This window comes from Sparassis crispa (genome assembly GCF_003851025.1).
Source record: "Sparassis crispa DNA, contig_000008F, whole genome shotgun sequence".
Taxonomy (NCBI): Eukaryota; Fungi; Basidiomycota; class Agaricomycetes; order Polyporales; family Sparassidaceae; genus Sparassis; species Sparassis crispa.
In genome coordinates, this window is record NW_020939755.1 from 1,454,083 (window position 1) to 1,471,611 (window position 17,529).

General features: G+C 58.6%; 9 protein-coding genes across 9 annotated transcripts; 6 read left to right on the forward strand and 3 right to left on the reverse strand.

Moving 5' to 3' along the window:
* Positions 1-211: 211 nt before the first annotated feature.
* SCP_0905010 (hypothetical protein) lies at positions 212-2,360 on the forward strand (the record flags this gene model as incomplete). The annotated part of the gene is made up of 5 exons (XM_027761734.1): positions 212-229; positions 302-1,840; positions 1,912-1,982; positions 2,033-2,136; positions 2,200-2,360. 5 exons carry the CDS (start codon positions 212-214, stop codon positions 2,358-2,360), a joined length of 1,893 nt encoding a protein of 630 aa, XP_027617535.1.
* A 655-nt stretch (positions 2,361-3,015) lies between these two features.
* SCP_0905020 (hypothetical protein) lies at positions 3,016-3,363 on the forward strand (the record flags this gene model as incomplete). The annotated part of the gene is made up of 3 exons (XM_027761735.1): positions 3,016-3,058; positions 3,178-3,265; positions 3,324-3,363. The coding sequence occupies 3 exons, from the start codon at positions 3,016-3,018 to the stop codon at positions 3,361-3,363; spliced, it is 171 nt and encodes a 56-aa protein (XP_027617536.1).
* Positions 3,364-3,592: 229 nt separating this feature from the next.
* Positions 3,593-4,278, forward strand: SCP_0905030 (hypothetical protein; the record flags this gene model as incomplete). The annotated part of the gene is made up of 4 exons (XM_027761736.1): positions 3,593-3,610; positions 3,664-3,743; positions 3,796-3,952; positions 4,015-4,278. The coding sequence occupies 4 exons, from the start codon at positions 3,593-3,595 to the stop codon at positions 4,276-4,278; spliced, it is 519 nt and encodes a 172-aa protein (XP_027617537.1).
* A 202-nt stretch (positions 4,279-4,480) lies between these two features.
* On the reverse strand, positions 4,481-5,841 carry SCP_0905040 (hypothetical protein; the record flags this gene model as incomplete). The annotated part of the gene is made up of 4 exons (XM_027761737.1): positions 4,481-4,996; positions 5,061-5,345; positions 5,395-5,535; positions 5,593-5,841. The coding sequence occupies 4 exons, from the start codon at positions 5,839-5,841 to the stop codon at positions 4,481-4,483; spliced, it is 1,191 nt and encodes a 396-aa protein (XP_027617538.1).
* A 140-nt stretch (positions 5,842-5,981) lies between these two features.
* On the forward strand, positions 5,982-7,188 carry SCP_0905050 (hypothetical protein; the record flags this gene model as incomplete). Its single annotated transcript, XM_027761738.1, has 5 exons — positions 5,982-6,277; positions 6,339-6,429; positions 6,490-6,887; positions 6,975-7,039; positions 7,127-7,188. The coding sequence occupies 5 exons, from the start codon at positions 5,982-5,984 to the stop codon at positions 7,186-7,188; spliced, it is 912 nt and encodes a 303-aa protein (XP_027617539.1).
* A 469-nt stretch (positions 7,189-7,657) lies between these two features.
* SCP_0905060 (Putative transporter) lies at positions 7,658-9,455 on the reverse strand (the record flags this gene model as incomplete). The annotated part of the gene is made up of 2 exons (XM_027761739.1): positions 7,658-8,800; positions 8,889-9,455. 2 exons carry the CDS (start codon positions 9,453-9,455, stop codon positions 7,658-7,660), a joined length of 1,710 nt encoding a protein of 569 aa, XP_027617540.1.
* A 1,546-nt stretch (positions 9,456-11,001) lies between these two features.
* Positions 11,002-12,759, reverse strand: SCP_0905070 (hypothetical protein; the record flags this gene model as incomplete). Its single annotated transcript, XM_027761740.1, has 2 exons — positions 11,002-11,203; positions 11,279-12,759. 2 exons carry the CDS (start codon positions 12,757-12,759, stop codon positions 11,002-11,004), a joined length of 1,683 nt encoding a protein of 560 aa, XP_027617541.1.
* A 170-nt stretch (positions 12,760-12,929) lies between these two features.
* SCP_0905080 (hypothetical protein) lies at positions 12,930-13,211 on the forward strand (the record flags this gene model as incomplete). Its single annotated transcript, XM_027761741.1, has 1 exon — positions 12,930-13,211. One exon carries the CDS (start codon positions 12,930-12,932, stop codon positions 13,209-13,211), a length of 282 nt encoding a protein of 93 aa, XP_027617542.1.
* Positions 13,212-15,025: 1,814 nt separating this feature from the next.
* Positions 15,026-16,210, forward strand: SCP_0905090 (hypothetical protein; the record flags this gene model as incomplete). Its single annotated transcript, XM_027761742.1, has 4 exons — positions 15,026-15,164; positions 15,221-15,308; positions 15,365-15,684; positions 15,750-16,210. 4 exons carry the CDS (start codon positions 15,026-15,028, stop codon positions 16,208-16,210), a joined length of 1,008 nt encoding a protein of 335 aa, XP_027617543.1.
* Between the last annotated feature and the right edge of the window lie 1,319 nt (positions 16,211-17,529).

Here is a 17,529-nt window from a genome sequence, read left to right on the forward strand (position 1 = left end):
CGGGTCCGCATTACGAAACACAGCATGAAAAAATGACAAAGCATCTCCTTTTATGGATATTTCTTATATAATCCCACCCTTACCGCGGCATTCAGCAGTGCATTATGATGTAGTTCCTTGCAAACATCTCCTGCACGCGCTACCTGCATAACTATCCTCCTTCCCGTCTTCCTATCCACAGATGGCATATAGAATGGGATTACAGCCTACTATGCTCGACCTCTTACAGGTGCGGTCTTACATCCGCGCCGTTATTGTTTTGCTGAATACCGTCAAATTGTACCACAATTATCTATGAAAGACCGAATTCTGCCCACCGCTAGATTCATCTCTCATTGCAGCCATCGCTGCTGATTATCTCCCTGATAGTGACAATTTTTCAGGAGAGTTTTCTCAGGATGATCTGCAGGCCGCTAGGGCAGTGCTCGCTGATCTCGCCGCCGAGGCAGAAAGACAACTGTCAGATGAAGATGCTCTCTCCGAACGAATCTCGCGTGTGCGCATATGCCCAACGTCCATCACTGACGAAACCAGCAGCTCGCACGACTATTTCTCCGGACGCAACTCGAATTCTAATACCGCCACCAGTTCTACCTCGGATGTGTCTGATCAGCATTCGTTCAGTTCTCCTATCGGTTTCCTACAAGCTGCTTTCCCCCATATACCTATCGCCAAACTCAAGTCTACTCTAGCTGACAGTGGAGATGCGGAAGACGTGGACATGGAGTCGATCGTGGAAGGTCTACTCACGAATGAGTATGTGCGCGACCTACAGGAGCGCGGCCTGGAAGACGACGAGTTGCCTGTGGAATTTGATGGGCAGTGGCTCACTGTTGAGTCAAAGAAAAAGAAAATCGACCGCGTGCCACCCTGGACTCCGAAGAAGGGAAATAAACGTGGTACTACCTTTACTATCATCGACATACGACAGAAGCAGCATACCCGTGCCACTCCTTCCGAAGTGCGAATAGCTGGTGCTGATCCATGGACACAAGTCTCGTCCGTCGCATCCTATCTCTCTACATTGCTCCCAGAGTATTCTGCGTCTTATTTCCAGTCTATCTTTCATGCTCCAGAGCACCCGACCCCTGCCAAAGCACTCCGCGCCGCTCTGCTCTCCATGTCCTCCGCTCCATCGAACCCCAGATCCCTGGTAGAGCTCTCGTCTGAGAATACCTCCCATCTCTTTAGCATGCTGGGGCTTCTAAGTGCCTCGCCGATCTATGCCACACTGAATGCAGAGGAACGCAGTCAGCTCGCATTCGATGTAGAGCTTGCACTTCGTGCCACGCACGGACAACCTGACCCCGCAATCGATCTCGTCTGGCTTCTCCGTGATCTGGAGTCCGACTCCGTTTCCGGTGAAATGACATGGGGAGTATACCATGCACCTGTACCACCACCCAGTTCCTCCTCTTCGTCCTCCCTTATACACCCACCGAGAGGCACTCCGAAGTTGCCCACAGGTCCTCCCCCGGTCCAGGCACCACCGTCTCCCCCGTCTTCTTCTCGCTTTTCACATTATACTCCGCCTGCTAATACTTGGAAGACCGTCCCCCAGCGTACGCCGACCTCGCACGAACCTCATCCACTTGTGAGCTTTATTCCTGCATATGCTCCCTCTCCTGGCAAGCGCAAAGTACGCGGCGGTGGCAACGGCCTCGGGAAGGGTGGAAAGGGTGATGTCGGTGAATTGCGGGGCTCAATGGCGAGGCATAGAGGCCGTGCAATGGACCTTATGGAGAGAAGGAGGGAGGCGCTGAGGCAAGCAGGAATGGCTTGGCAGAGGGGAAACGCGAGGACGCACGGTGGAGAGGTCGCATTGTTTTTTGCGGAGAGAGTGAGTAGCAAGTCTAGGTGGACATCGGATCAAAGTTGTTTATTGAAACTTCCGATCGGCGTGACAATCAGGCTCGTAAGCTGCAGCAGGAGGCTCGGGAAGAGCAGATGGACGCTGTGCGTGAGATGGTGCAGGCCAAACGGTGGGTCTCATAACTTACGAACACATCGCACGCACTCACTCTTGGAGCAGAATGACGTCGGCCAACCGAGACACTGTCGATCTGCACGGTACTACCACCACGGAAGCCGTCCGAGTCGTAAAAGATATTCTCAGCCAAGAAGGCGCATCTGCTGGTAGGTCTTGATCGTTCAGTGTTGTCGTCATCTGCGTGCTGAACTGCCTTGTCTTGCGCACAGCTAAACCGCTCAGGATCATCACCGGCCGCGGCAAGCACTCTGCGAACGGGGTCGGGGTGCTCGGTCCCGCTGTCAAGAGCGCCCTCGTGGAAGACGGGTGGATGGTGGGCGCGCACGACGGTGGATTGGTCGTTCGCGGTCGAGCAGCCTGGAGGACATAGCCATCCATTATTTCACGGTGAGCATGTTCCTAGCTCATGCTCATGGATGCGTCTGAGTTGTCGAGTGTCGGAGACTGGTATCTATTGGGTTATTCTTTACTTAATAATTCTAGGAGTTTTTGGTCTTGTCTCCCTAAGACTTGGTTTTGTCTCCATACGTCTTGTCTCCGTACGTATTGGTTTTGTCAGGTTCTTGCGAGTCTGTCTCTTGTACGTCCGCTGTCATATGTATTGTCGACGATGTAGCCAAAGACCTTACTGTATCCGTTAGTTTTGCGTAACACCCACAGTTACATACGTGAAGCTTCAAGTTCGCTTCAAAGCTCCAAGGTTGTATAAATTCTTGACGTCATCGATACCCATTTATCCACTTGTTCAATTGCTCAGGCTCATACGGGACCGTTTCCGATGTTGCTTGCAAAGGGGAAGCCCATGACAAAAAGCATGAGACATAAACAATGCCGCATCAGCATATGTATGGTGCCACCGACAGACTTGTACGCTGCTTCTCGAGCAGTGCCGCAGAGGATCCCATGATCTCTTTATGATTCATCCGTAAATGTTTCTTCAAAACATCGCCGATCTATGCTGGCAGTATTTCGCATATATCCAATCAACTAGGGGGGAAATTCCTGCCTTGCAGTGCCTCTAGCTCATGCCTGTCAATACAGTCGCGGAGAATGTCCTTGGTACGATCGGTGCGTTATCCAGTTGTACGCACTGGCCTGAGCACCGCGTCTCTCTGTGCAAGATTGGCTGCTAAATGTTGCGTTTTAACGTGAGTTGTAACTTTGACACTTACACCGACTTTTCCTAGGCGCCATTTGCTGGACTGTCCAGTTAGTTCCGCAAATATGGAAGAGCTGGCGGACCAAGTCGACTGAGGGCCTCTCCGACTGGTTCATGTAGGTCTTCCTACCGGGAGATCATGTCACTGACCGTTCACGAATTTCGACTCCCCAGATTGATGTGGAGCATCGGGGCGGTGTTCCTCGGGGTCTAGGCGGTGGTGCAAGACATCAACGTGCCCCTCATTCTCCAGCCGCAGCTATTCAGTGCTCTGTCCCTGTTTTCGTGGGCGCAGGTGTGCCCCCCGTAGCAGGCTATGTGTCGTCTCGTGCTCACGTTCCGAATTTCCGCAGTGTATGTATTACGGTCGAAAATGGTCCTTCAAGACATGTACCGTTTCGTTCATCTCCCTGGCGGCCACATTCGGCGGCTTTGAAGCAGGCATGGTATATGCCGTTAGAGTCAGTCAGCTCTCGCGTCTCTTATCGCACCGATCCTGAGGTATCCCCCAAAGCCGTCGTACCGCAGGGGCGACCAAGGCCCAGTGGAAGCCTTCGGCATCCTCAGCTCTGCCATCATCTCGCTCGCGCTCCTGTACACCCTTTTATCTTACCTGACACTCCCCGCGATCTCACCGATCCCGCAGGCCCCAATACTACGAAATCTACAAGCACCGCGAGGTCGTCGGGATCTCCGTCACGTTCATGACGGTGGACATGCTCGGCGGCGTCTTCAGCGACCTCTCGCTCGCGTTCAAGCAGAAATTCGACGTCATCGCCGCCGTGACGTACTCGCTCGTTGTGGTCCGTCTTCCCCCCCGCCTCTCGCCTAGAGGCGGATGCTGACCCCCTCGCGAATTCTTCAGGTGCTGGACGGCATCGTAATCGTCCTAGCCCTCATACTGAATCCGCTGGCCGCGAAGCGTCGCAAACGCGCCGCCCTTGCGCTTACAGAGACGGACGTGCACGCGGAGGGATCCCAAGCCGAGGTGGGCCGGATTGTAGGCGCATCCCCCAATTCGCGCGATTCGCTAGGGGACAGAGATCTGGACGTTATTTTGGAGGATCGCAATACACAGCTCGTGCTGCCCAAGGGCGACGACGGACAAGAGGAGAAACCCCACGGTTAGCATGCTACGCCTCTTAGAAGACAGAAGCGCGTATACACGCTGGGCCGATCCCATTACTAGATCTATATAGAGCTAAGGTATATACCCCATAGCTTAGTATCCAATGTGCAGAGAACGATACCGGTACGAATCAGATATAATGCGGGCTCATTGCGTGCGGTAGAGTCTATACGCGTAGCAGTATGAGAGCAGGGAGAAACGATCACACTCTGCTCCCGCTATGTCTTCTGCTGGGGTTCCTGCTCTGGCTCGCGCTGATGCTGCTGCCATCGTGCGAATCGCCGCTCGTGCTCGCACTCTCCTCGCGCCCGTTGACCGAGCCCGGCCCGGCGAGCTCATCCTCGTCGAACAGGACTTCATCCACGTCATCCGCAGTGTCCGCGCCTGCGCTCTTCACAGCGCTATGGCTTACGCTGAGGCTCGACTTGCCTGGCGCAGGCCGCGTGCGGCGGCCCACAGGCGGGGCACTGATAAAGTCGCCGTAACTGGAGATGGAGGCGCCTGGTGCGCTGGACTGGCTCAGACTGGGGAGCGGGCTGTGCTGGGGAATACGGACGGGGAGGCGGTAGAAGTCCTCGATCTCCTCGTCCTCCTCATCCGGGAGCGAGCCGATAGCGGCGAGCGTTCCGGCGATGACGGGGCGCGAGTGGGATAGGGAGCGGTATGTGCCTTTTCGGAGAAGTATCGCATACGAATAAAGCAGGGCGGCAAAGTAGAACTTGAACATAGGAGATCGGCCGGTCAGGATGCAAAGGAGTAAAGTCGAGTGGTATTCGACGCACCTTGGCGAGCCAACCTAGGACGATGACGGCGGTGGCACGGCCCTTCTCTTCGTCCCAGATGGCCATGGCGGCGTCCACGCGCTCGAGCTCGGTCATGTTGCGGCTTCCGCCGACCGGAGCACCCGAGTTCATCATCTCGCGCTGGGCGTCCGAGTTGGCCTGGCGGCGGCCATCGTGCGGGGTGTAGACCCACCAGAGGACGGCGAAGAAGACGAGCCAGGCGGTGGAGACGACGTGGTCGGCGAAAAAGAGGTGCGCGAAGTAGAGGCTGTGCTTCGGGTCCTCCTGATGGCAGATGAGGGGTGAAGTGGACTGAGAACGGAGCAGAACGCACCTTTGTGATGGCTTTGAGGCCCCAGACGAGGGCGGTGAGGCCGATGACGGAGTAGATGTAGAGACTGAGCTGGGCTGCGGAGCCGCCTGCGCCTGTGAGGACGGCGACGAGACCGTACACGCCTGCGACCTTGTTGAGGACCTGGGAAGACGTCAGCACTGATCTGAGTCATTTGTGGTGTGGAAGACGAGCACGGACGGCGAAGAGGAGGGCGATGGTGACGCCTGTCTTGAGATCAAGGACACCGAGGAAGGAGGTGAGCGGGCGCAGGCGCCATTCTGGACGGAGGGTGAGTTTCATGCGGTGAGCGAGGGGAAGCGTGCCGGTGTGCGCATGAACTGGGACGACGAGGAGAAGGAGGTGCGAACGAACGGACTGGTTGGAAGAGGAGAGGAAGCGGATCGACGACCGAGAACGTCTGCCGGCATGTGTCCTTCTCACACTCATTTCCTCTCCTTCTCTTCGCCGTCCACCCCGTCCTCCTCGCTGCCTTCAATTTCCCGTAACCAACGTCTGCACATCGTACTCGGACCTCCAAGCAATATAACAAGCAGCGTCTCGCACTAACCGTCCCGCGCGTCGCCCCAATGGCCGGATACTTCTCAAACCACTCCCAGTCCCGCTTCCTAGCCATCTCCAACTCGACCGCAGCCACCTCGACCACCTCGACCACCACCACCACCACCGCAGCAGCAGCAGCAGCAGCCGCCAACCCGCCACCAGCGGCGACCCCGCCCGCGACGACGCGCCCGCGTGCGCCATCCTCCAAGCACTTCTCGACCTTCGTCGCCCCCGCCGCAGACGACAAGGCGCAGGGCAAGGACCGCGCAGCCGGGTCCGGCGCAGCGAACGGCGCGCCCGCCGTGCACCCCCTCCATCACACGTATGTTCGTGCACCCGTCTCCCCCCGCCGACCCGCGCTCACCTTCCCCCACCACACACAGCTGGGTCTTCTGGTTCCGCCAGCAGCGCGCCCCGGGCAACAAAATCACAAACTACGAGGCCGGCATCAAGAAGATCGCCGCCTTCAGCTCCGTGCGTGCCCTCCCCCCCCTCCTCGCTCCCGTCTCGCGTCTCGCTGACCCGTGCGCGCAGGTGGAGTCCTTCTGGTCGCTCTGGACGCACCTCCACCCGCCCTCGTCGCTGCTGCCGACGACGGACTACCTGCTCTTCCACGCGGGCGTGCGCCGGCCCGTCTGGGAGGACCCGCTGAACCTCCCTGGCGGCAAGTGGATCGTGCGCCTCCGCAAGGGCACCGCGGACCGCCTCTGGGAGGACCTCGTCCTCGCCGTGCTCGGCGACCAGTTCGTCGGCTGCGGCGACGGCGCGGAGGGGGGCCCGAACGGCGCGGGGAAGGAGCGGGCGGCGGCGGCGGCACCGGAGGGCGACTGGCCCGAGATATGCGGGTGCACGATCAGCGTGCGGCAGAACGAGGACATCATCTCCGTGTGGAACCGCAGCGACGCGGACGCGAAGGTGAAGGAGCGGATACGGTGCGTGCGCCCCCCCGTTCGCCCTCGTCCTCGTCACCGTGGCTCAATTTTTTTTTCCCACTTTGTCGCCTTGGACCCGTCGGACAGGGAGACGATCCGCCGCGTGCTGAACTTCCCGCCGACGACGGTGATGGAGTACAAATCGAACAACGGTGCGCTTATTCCCCCTCTTCCTCCCCCCCCTTCGATTCGCGCGGCTGACGCCCCCCCGCCCCAATTTGTGTTGTCGTCGTGCGCAGATTCGATGCAGGACAAGTCGAGCTTCCGCGTGCCCGCCGCGGACCGCACGCCACTCTCATGACTCGGTGCAAAAGGCCGCCCCATGTGTAGCTCTACGCTCTACGCCGATACTTGGTACTTATTGCGTATGTACTCGCCGCGCGCGCTCTCCCGACATTATGCGATGCGCTGCGCCATCGCTTCTATTGCCCGTATCCTCACCGAGGGGCGCGAAACCAAACCAAAAAAAAAAACGGGTATGCAAAAAAGCCGACAGAACGTCCGCATGAAATACGTGAGCAGCAGCCAAGTAAATACAAGTCCAGAAAAAACCACCGCTCGCCGAACCGGCAAAAGTGGGGGGGTATTATATGTACGTCTGTAGGCGTGTACGTGTCTGGGGGAAGCACCGTAGCGTGCGAGGATATAGTCTATCCGACTAGACGGTCTACCCGCGCAGTCCAGTCCTAGAGTAAGCTATCGTGAGAAGAGATAGAGATCTAAGCATCCGTCCTCGCTCCCGAGATGAAAACCAGGCAGGGACGCGGAGGCTACGCGACGATGGCGGCGCGCGGCGCAGACGCCTCGAGCATGGCGTGCGGCGGCGGGTGACCCGTGACCATAGACCCGCGGCGGGCCGCGGGCCACGCGGGGTGCTGCGGCGGGGGCGAGTCGAGCGAGGGCGGCGGGGAGGGGTACGAGCCGACGGGCGGGGTGCCGCTCGGCTGCGCGATCTTGACGTGGAGGTTCGGATGCGGGTGCGTCTGCGAGTACGACGGCGGCGGCGTGGCCGGGACCGGCGCGGGAAGAGCCGAGGGGGGGAACGGGTGCGCAGCGGCAGCGGCGGTCGGGTGGATGTGCGCGTGCGCGCCCGGGCGGGTGTACGCGGAGGCGAAGGCGAGCGCGGGCTCTGCGGGCGGGGGGGCGTCGACGACGACGGTGGGGGGCAGCCGCATGTCCGGGTCGAGGATGGGGTCGCGCAGCGTGGTCGGGAGCGCCATGTCGCGCGCAGCGTTGACCCTGCGCATGCGCGTCTCGCCCTGCGCGACGTCGCCCTTGGCGCGGTTGTAGAGGCAGAGCCCGGCGAAGGTGAGCGCGATGCCGAGGCCCTGGACGGGGTGCACGGGCTGCGCGAACCAGACGAGGGCGGTGAGGATGACAGCGACGCGCTTGACGAGCGAGGCGATGCTGTACGTGACCGGGGACGTCTGGGCGAGGAGGACGAAGGCGATGATGTTCTGCGCAAAGTGCACCGTGCCGTTCGCGAGCACGTGCTGCGCCAGGGTGTGGAAGTGCGCGCTGTGCGCACCGCCGTCGTGCGGGGGGTGTGAGACATGGGCCGGATCGGCGGCAGCCGCGAGCAGCAAGGGCAGATCGTAGTACGCCCAGATGGGGACCATGAGCAGGAAGGCCATGCTGGACGAGTAGAAGAGGAGGTTCAGCTTGTCGAGCTTGTGTGCGGTGCTGCCTCCATTGGAGGGCATGATTTTCTTGAAGAAAATATTGGAGGTCACAAAGACCAAAGACGAACCGAAGGCGCATAGCAGCCCCATGGCATTGCCTGCTGTCATGTCAAAGCTGCAAGCGAGCATGACGCCGAGGGTCAGCGGCAGGAGCGAGAGGTAGGTCTTTGGGGAGTAGCGGACTCGGAAGAGGAGTGCGTAGGCTGCGACGGTGAACAGCGGTGATAGAGCCTAGCAGAACTATCAGTAACGCGAAACTACAAGACGATAGGTAACCGAGGATGAAAGTGGTCAGAAATGGGGATCGCGATGGACTGACCTTGATAGTATGCACGGTGCTGACGGGTATGCGGGAGATGGCCATGCTGCTGAAAATGTGACCGCCGACCTGGAAGAAGCCCATGGGGATGGTGCTCTGGAAGATGGCGCGAGAAGGGGGCCTGAAGGTGGAGAAGTGTACGAGAGGGCTCATGAAGAGGAGGCAGTAGGCTGCGACGAAGCCGAACTGGATGAAGGTGAGGGTGATGGGGTAGCGGAACTGTGTGAGGATGATTTTGCCGGTGTTGGAGGACAGGGCGGAGGTGGTGTACCAGAGTGCGCAGAGGAGGACGAAGCGGACGGCGGAGGGAGAGGGAAGGGGAGGAAGGACAGGGAGCTCGAAGGAGGGCAGTCTGTGGCGGGCCCATCGGGAGACGCACCTGATGAGGGACGGGTCCGAAGACTCCCAGGGATGTTTCTCGCTGAGGGGAAGTGTGTGCACGGACGGGGCGAAGCTGGCCAGCCAGGATCTGCTCTGTGCGCGGGAGAGCTTTTCGTCGCGGGGGTGGTACTGCGACCACGAGGGTTGGACTGCAGCCCAAGGCTCGCTGCTGGGCACAGAGAGCATAGGAGAGGAGGATGTCTATGGGCGAGCTAGTCGCATGCAGAACGGTTACCACGGCCGCTCAAGTACTACCTCCACCAGGCGCCTCCTCCTGTTTGCCCGTGTTTGGCCCTCCCGCTCAACTCGGCGTCCCAATCCGGTCTCTCGCCTGCGGATACTACTGCCCTGTTCGTGTCCGCTTCAAGTCATCCTCAGTCTGTCCATTGGAACACTCGTTCACCAGACCTGTTTCTTTTGTTTTCGTCCTTTCCCTCACACTTTTCCTTATCGCTCGCTTGTGGCTGGACCGCCCGCGACATCCCTATCTCGCAGGACGTCATCACCCTGCGGTCACCACACCGGCGTCCCTATGCGCTCTTTGTGCACATCTCCCTTCGTGCGCAGGCTGCAAGGGCGGCGAACATTCGACCCGGCGTCGTGCGCGTCCGACAAGCGTTGTGCTCTCGGATCCCGAGTACGTTTATTTTCTTAACCCACGTTCGCTCATCTTCACCTCATCGATGCGGCGGCAACACGCCGCTACCGAGGCCCACGAGCGCTACGCACGTCCAATGTATCGATCGCATCGGCCGCTGGGTCCACATATAATGATATCATTTTCCCCCTTGCGGTGGAGCTCTACCGCCACGTCACAGACGATCATCACTGATCGCACTAGGTCATGATTTCTGTCGTCACTCACTTCCTTATCTTTGTCTCTCCCAACTACAGCAACATCTCGAACACTGTGAACGCCAGGGGGTGTGAGAGTCAACCGTTTGTCGTCGGGTGAAAAAAGGCCATTGAATCACCCGGGATGTTCACCATGCAGAAATCTCCCTTCAAATGGTACCGGCGAGCGGTGATTTCCGCCATGCAGAAATCCCCCCATTAAATGGCTGGGCTCCGGTGAATCGCCTCATATCAAGGGCGAACATCACCCGGCGGATACCTGAGGTGTTGTTGATTCTGCTGAAGGTCACCCGCCGAATGGGGGGACGGAGCGATCATACTGGTGACTTTCACCCAAGCTGGCATCTACAGTGCTTGTCGTTCAGTCCACAATTTACCCGTGTTGGCCTCCCTTCAATCGGCGCCGGCGTTAAAGACGGGTGCCAGCCAGCACGAAGGTCATGTTCGCCCATCTCGTCTTGCTAGAATTCTCCCTTGCGTGCGGGGGCGTACCGATACCGCTCCTCAAGCCCCTCCAGCACTACACGTCCCGTATCACAAAACGAATGACATGCAAAATCTCCCGTATGGTACGAGACCGTAGCAAAAATCCTTGTAAAAAACACAACCGTTACATACCCAAAAAAATCACAAAGACAAAACCGAACCTGAGCGGGGAGACGTGACGGACAAGTACAACAGAGACACTAAAATACGCTATGCAGCCCAATGTTACGCGTGGATCGAGTATATGCGAGAGGTGGTGTTATGTATGCTAAAGTCGGCCCTAAATGAATGAAATACGGCGTGTGCCATGTATCGTGTGAGGAAAAAAGACGAGTAAGCCTCGCGCAGCGTTTTGGTGAGAGTCACGGTCGAACGAGCAGGAACCGGGTGTTCAATCGCGCCCGCTAGCGCTGACGCTCCCCGCGCTCGACGCGACCGCGAACTCGTGGCGCGCGGGGTCCCACGCCTGCGCCCAGTCGTTCCGGAGCGCGCGCAAGCCCGCACGGGGCACGCCATCGACGCTGTCCGCACGGCGGATCCCGCCCGTCGCGAGCAGCGCGGGGTACGCCACGCTCATCGTGCGCGCAGACTGGCTACGGAGAAAAGGAGGGGAGGGGGGCAGCGGGCACGTCAGTTCGTGCACACTCGCAGCGCGCGGCGCGGCTCACCTGGGGCGGAGCGTCGGCGCGAGCGCGAGCTGCGCGAAGCTGCTGGGGAAGAGCGGGTGCCCCGGCCCGCGCTCGCGCATCGCGTCGTACGGCGCGTCGTCGCGCGGCCCGAGCGCGAGCGGGGACGCGCTGGGGCTGCTCGAGAGCGCCACGGACGCGCCCGGGGCGCGCGTCGGGGACGTGCTGATGCGCAGGCCGTGCACCTCCGGGCTCGTGGGCGTGCGCGCGTCCTCGGACTCGTCTTCCTCGCGCACCTCGTGCAGCGAGAACCCGAGGTCGTGCGAGGACGTCGGCGGGGGCGCCGAGGAGGCGAGCACGGGCTCGATCGTCACTTCGTCCTCGGGGGGCGAAGGGGGCTGCATCTCGATGGAGGGTAGGAGGTCGTCGGGTTCGACGTCGCTTGCGACGGGGCGGCGCGAGGGGAATGGGGTGATGAAGGACTGTTCGGGAGACCCGAGAACTAGCGCGGACTCGGAGTCGAACTGGCGCTGGCGGGCCTCTTCAATGAAGACCTCTGCGTGCGTTGCATGTTCGGGCTCCACATCAAGCTCGGGTGGAACGCCGAGAGCGCCCTTGATGCGCTCCCAGATGAGCTCGCTGTGCGAGAGGACGCACGCGCGGGCCTTGGCGACCCACTCCGCGTCGCTGGCCTCGTCACGGTCGACGATGGTAAGCCAACGCTCGAGGTCCCTGTAGGACCAATGCTTGGGGTCGTCCGGATAAACAGAGGTGGGCTCGTTCATGGAAGGAAACGTCTGGGCGAGCAGCGCAAAGAGCTTCGCGGAGGGCGGGCTCGCAATCAGCTGCGCGACCTCGGCGGGGCGATCGACGAACGGGAGGAAGACATCGTCGGGGAGGGGGGTGAATGAGACGGGAGCAGGAGCGGAGGCTGCGGGAGTGGGAGGTGCGGTGCCAGCCGAGGTGGAGGGACGGGGATGGCATGACTGACGGGCGAGCTCGACGAGTTGGTCGGGCGAGAGTTTCTGCTGGTTCGAGAACGCGCTCACGCCCGAGCCCGAATATCTGCGGGTGAGGGTGGGCGCCATCCGGGGTGAGCCAGGACTTGCGGGGCGCGGGGGTTGAGAACCAGGGCTGGGACCTGCGCCCGGGGAGGGGGGCTGGGTGAAGGACGCGAAGGCGAAGCTCAAGCGGGACGGCTCGCCCTTGGAGGAGGTCGAGCTGAGGGATGCATTGCTGCCGTGGCGGCGATGCCTGCGAGACGGTGTGCTATCGTCCTCGTGCGGAGGGGGAACTCGGACGATGGTGAGTCTGCTGGACATGGCACGAGCAGGGTTATTGAGAGACGCGTAGGCGCCCCACGGGTCAGAGGCTGAGACGGAGCCGCGACGGGCAGAAACTCTGCGGGCGCGGGTTGGGCTGTTGCTGGGCGAGGAAGAAGAGCTCATGGCGGACGACGACGCGGTCTGCGTTGGAGCGGGGCCCCACGGGGCGATGTCTTTATTATGCAGCGTGCGGGGCATGCGAGAGGGGTCACTCACCACGTAAACTCTCTGCGTGCGACGGCGAAGGGGACAAGGGGAAAGATGGTGGTGAAGAACAAGAGAGGACTTGCATCGCAGCAATATAAAGTACATCCGAGTGTGGATGCGACTCTACCCGCGAATGTACGTCAATCTGCTCCCTTCCTGCTATGGCCCAGCCGTCGACGCCTAGACCTCCTGACGGCCCCTATTCCAGTCCACCTGCTCCTCCAATGCGACGTTCGTCTCTCGACAGAGTACATCAAATGTCTGCCCTCTATGTGAACATCGATGCATCGATTCACCCCCGCACTCCCAACGTTGCCCGCCGAAACCCATTCCCAGAATACTTCAAGACACCGCACCCATTCTTAGCTCCTTCTGTCGCATCTCGTCTTTATGCCACGCACACACCCCCGAGCCTGTCCACAGCTTCTGCAATGCACTCGTAGTTCACGAGACCACAGAATCCCCGTACATTTTTCTGATGCGGCATCACGGCCTGCGATGTGTTCTGCTGCTGGTGGGTATTCTTGTGTCAGCGTCGCAAATTGTGTCCGCGTGCGACTGGCTGGACCGCAGGTCTGGCACGCAATTTCCAAGACGCACTCCAGATCTCGTCTCTGGAACTCAGCGCTGAAGACGGAAGATCAGATCTCTTTTCTCGTGCAGGATGCACACCTCGATACCTCGCACTACCATGCTTGATTGTTCCTAGTCATAGCGTTGTCGTGCTCTAACCCGGAATGTCTCCACTGGGAAAGAAGCCAGCACGGTTCAGGGCGTGCAGATAACAGTTCTTCGCGAACGCAAGTTACAGTATACAATTGCGATAAGTGTTAGCCTCGTTCTCCGCAATTCAACCTGGAACACAAGGCGTTAGCTCCGGTATTTCGCCACCGCACCACAATGGACCTACATTTAATTTTATGACAAAACGCTCCACGGCCCGACTGCAACCACTACGATCAGCAAAATTTGAAGACCAGCGAGAGGCTTGGAGCGGCTTTACCACCCTGTTGCTGTTGTGCCGCAGCGCGCCGCATTTGCCAATGGAGCGGACGTTCGATGTTCGAAATTTGATAAGGCGAAGCCTTCATGGTGGAGAGTCTGCTCACGGCACAGGATCCACGCACAATCTGGATAGAGTCACGGAAGGCCCGCCCATATAAATCGTCCGAGCCACCTAGAAAGCAGTCCAATTGACGAGTGTGCTAAATTAGAATTTACCTTTCAGCGGATACCCTCTGAATATTTTGGAGGCGAAGCCTGGAAGTCTTCGTACGCCCCGCTAGAGCAGAAACAAACAACTGACACCACTCGAGATACCGACTTGTTCGAGCTATATTTTATGCTTGCATAGAAAACATACGTATGATATGTCGCGTGTTCCGCTGGAATACGAAGACGGTTACGCGTGGGAGAGGCGTCGACAGAGTATGTCTGTCGGACGTTCTGCAACCTGTGGTACGACTCGTCCCGAGAGGACCGGCGGACAGCCCCCGTGGACAACTAGACTCAAAGATGATTTGCTTAGCTGGTGCCTACATGGAACCCCAGAGCAGAATTCCGGAGTAAGAGGGGAAAGACCCAGAGATAAGGAGTATGTGTGCACCGTGGAGTGTGAAAGGACCCTGGATAATCCCCACAAAGGTCGTCGCCAAATCCGGACAGATTTTTGCGAAAATCGACCTCACGCCGTCGTCATGTCCGGACAAATGGACCCCCTAAGGACCATGTAGCCGTCGTATCCGGACATGGAACTGTTCTGGGGCAAAAATCGCCGGAAAATCGCCGGAAAAAGCCGAAAAAGGCTAAAAATAGCCACAAATTGCCTAAAATGGACATCCCCAGAGCGAGGATGTCGCTATTTCCGGACAAAAAACTCCCTAAACCGGCCAAAAATGGGCCGGACAGATTTTTGTAAATTGGGGGGGTTTTGGCGACGACCTTTGGGGGGATCCAGGGTCCTAGTGTGAACCGGTGTAAAGCGCCCAATTAGCGCCCAATGCTGTCGATCACGTGCAGGCGATACGGTCCGGGCGCCAACTGGAAGTGACCCAACCGAGTCCATTTCCTCGTTTATCTACACCGCACGGCCGTCTACCAGCTTCAAGCCCCTCCCAGTAAGTCTGACTGGGAACTATCCCGCGAACTCTAGACAACGATAGAAAATTGCAGCTGGCAACGTCCCCCGTATCAATTATTCGAGACCTCGACCCTCGCAGACCAACGCCGAGATCTCGTCCAATATCATCCGACGGGCATGCCTCCCCAACCAGGCTTATTCGCACTCCCCTACTCTTCAACGCACAAAGCGCGCTCGGGGACAAATGCAGAAGTAATAGAGACTACCGGCACCGCTCATCGCCATCAGGCTGTCGCCGGACCCTCTCGCACGCACGGTGAGCACTCTTCTCAGGCCCGGATCTTATGACATCATGCTCATCCGCATCTCCAGGATCGCAAACGGAAGACCAGAAAAGAGAGAGGAAGAAGAAGGAGATCGTAGGCAAGCTCGGGAAGGAGATGAGCGACAGACGCGACGAGTGAGTCTCAGCCACGCGCCTTGGTGTTATACGATATCTGAGATGGGCCCGCGCAGCGCCGGCCGCCATTACGCGGAGATTATCTCGGAGCTGCACAGCACCTCCCTCCAGCTCTCGACGCGCCCCGAGACGCTGCCCGCGTACAACCTGCGGCTGTACCCGCTCACCCTTGAGCGCTCCGCGCTGCTCGCGTCGCTTGTGCTGCAGGAGCGGCACGCGCTGGACGGCGTGCAGACTGCGTACGAGGAGGAGCGCGAGCGCGTCGAAGACGAATGGAAGCGTGGTCGCGAACGCATCCGCGAGCGGCTCCTCGAGGGCATCGAGGAGCGCCGGCGGCGTGCGCGGGAGGAGAAGGATGGCGAAGGCGCCGTCGTCGGTGAGTTCCGCTTCTCCACCTTCAGTGGCTAAACCATCACTAATTCATTCTTTGAATTCCCGTAGATGTAGGGATGGACGCGCAGTCCCGCCCGCATAACACGCGCAAACTTCGCAATAAACTCGGGGGAACGTCTCCGCCGCCGACGCCGCTCTCTGCGGCACCGGGGCTAGGACTGACGAACGGGACCTCTGGGTCCAACGGCAATGGGTCTCTGACGAACGGGACGTTCCTTAACCCTCTCTCGCTCTCCGTGGACGAGCTACCTTCTCCATTTCCTCTTCCGCTTACAGCGGCTCACCTACACCTCAATTCTGCATATAATAATGGTGCAGGTGGTGGAACGAGTAGGCGGCGCGCGAAGGGTACGGGGAAGGACGCGCAAATACTTGGAGGGCTCGGAAAGAGTCTGGCGATCCTGAACACCGTAAAGGAGTCAGAGGTCGAGCAGGACCTTGGGGAGATCAGGAGGGGGAACAAGAGGAGGAGGGTCGCGGCGACGACTCTAGCGGGTAAGGGGGGATAGTTGGCGTTCCACGATGAGGAGGGTATTGCATGCGGTGTCGTGTTTTGGATTTCTGCTGTCTGTTCTGTTCTGACAATGCACACGTTATTCTCTGGGGGCTGTAGAAGTTGTCGGTCGTTGATCACTCTTGAGGCACGGTCGTCGCGCGTTCGGCTTGGGGGTGTATCTTCTTTCACGGCTTGCTATCGATTACTGTCCGCTCCGCTGCATGAGGCTGCAGCGCTCAGCAATCAGCACTCAGCACTCAGGAGCATGCTGCAGTACCGTTCGCTCAATGTGTTACTCATGGGTTTCAGCTGGTGTGCCAGACACTTCGGATCATTGCAAATGTCCAATTGGGTTTCTGAGGCTGGCGGTGAAGTTAGGATGTGAGGTCTATCCGTTGCCAATGCAGTTTCCTCTAGTTAGCTAACGCTCGGTCGTGCTAGGCTGTTGCAAGTGCCACTTCTCTTGCCAGCTATCCAGGATCGCAGACAGCCGCGAAGTCAACACTCAGAGTCGATCATCGTCAAGTCCATCGATAAGATAAGATTGTTTAAACGTGTCGGCATCTGCCGGCTGACCTTTCCTTTCTTTTGAAACGGAGTACTATCGTGGACCCGGATATGCCAAATGTCCCAGAAGTGCCAAATTTTTTCCTGCGGCTCTATTCTCTTACCTGATCACTTCAATATTGCAGAGGTAGAAGCCTGTGTGTCTACTCTTGATGCTCTAAATTTTTGGTAAGTATGTGTGGCCCGCTCGGATCCCAAAAAATTCGCAATCACAGGACTGTACTTGGCTGGTGCCACACAGCGGCATCTCTCTACGATGGTCAACATTGCTCTAAAAAATACAGAAAAACCACCTGTTGTATTCTACGTGCCATATCAACATCATATGGGGTGCCGGAGACTATCGCGCCAGGTGTTGCGCGGCGGGACCAGAAGTGCCAAACTTTTGGCATATCCGGGTCAACGATAGTATCTGCTTCTCTGCTGTACGGTGCACCGCATCGCGATTCGCAGGTTTCGATCCGACGCGGCGGTGCTCCGCACTATGCTCGGCGGTCACGCCTGTGTCACCCATGGTAACACACCCCAAAAGGCAGGAGGTCCGCCAAATTTCATCACGGCGTGAGCCGGAGAGTGACTTCAGATATGTACGAAAACAAGGGACTCAGCCAATCCATTCACCGTTAAGCTCGTTCAAGCTTGAAAAGGCTGTAGATACACTACAAAGGATGCCTACCATGTAGCTAAATGGACAGAGAAGAGTGGATATACCGAGTAGGGGTATGCCGACTGTTCATGAACGGCCAGGAAGTATGCCGCTTGAGG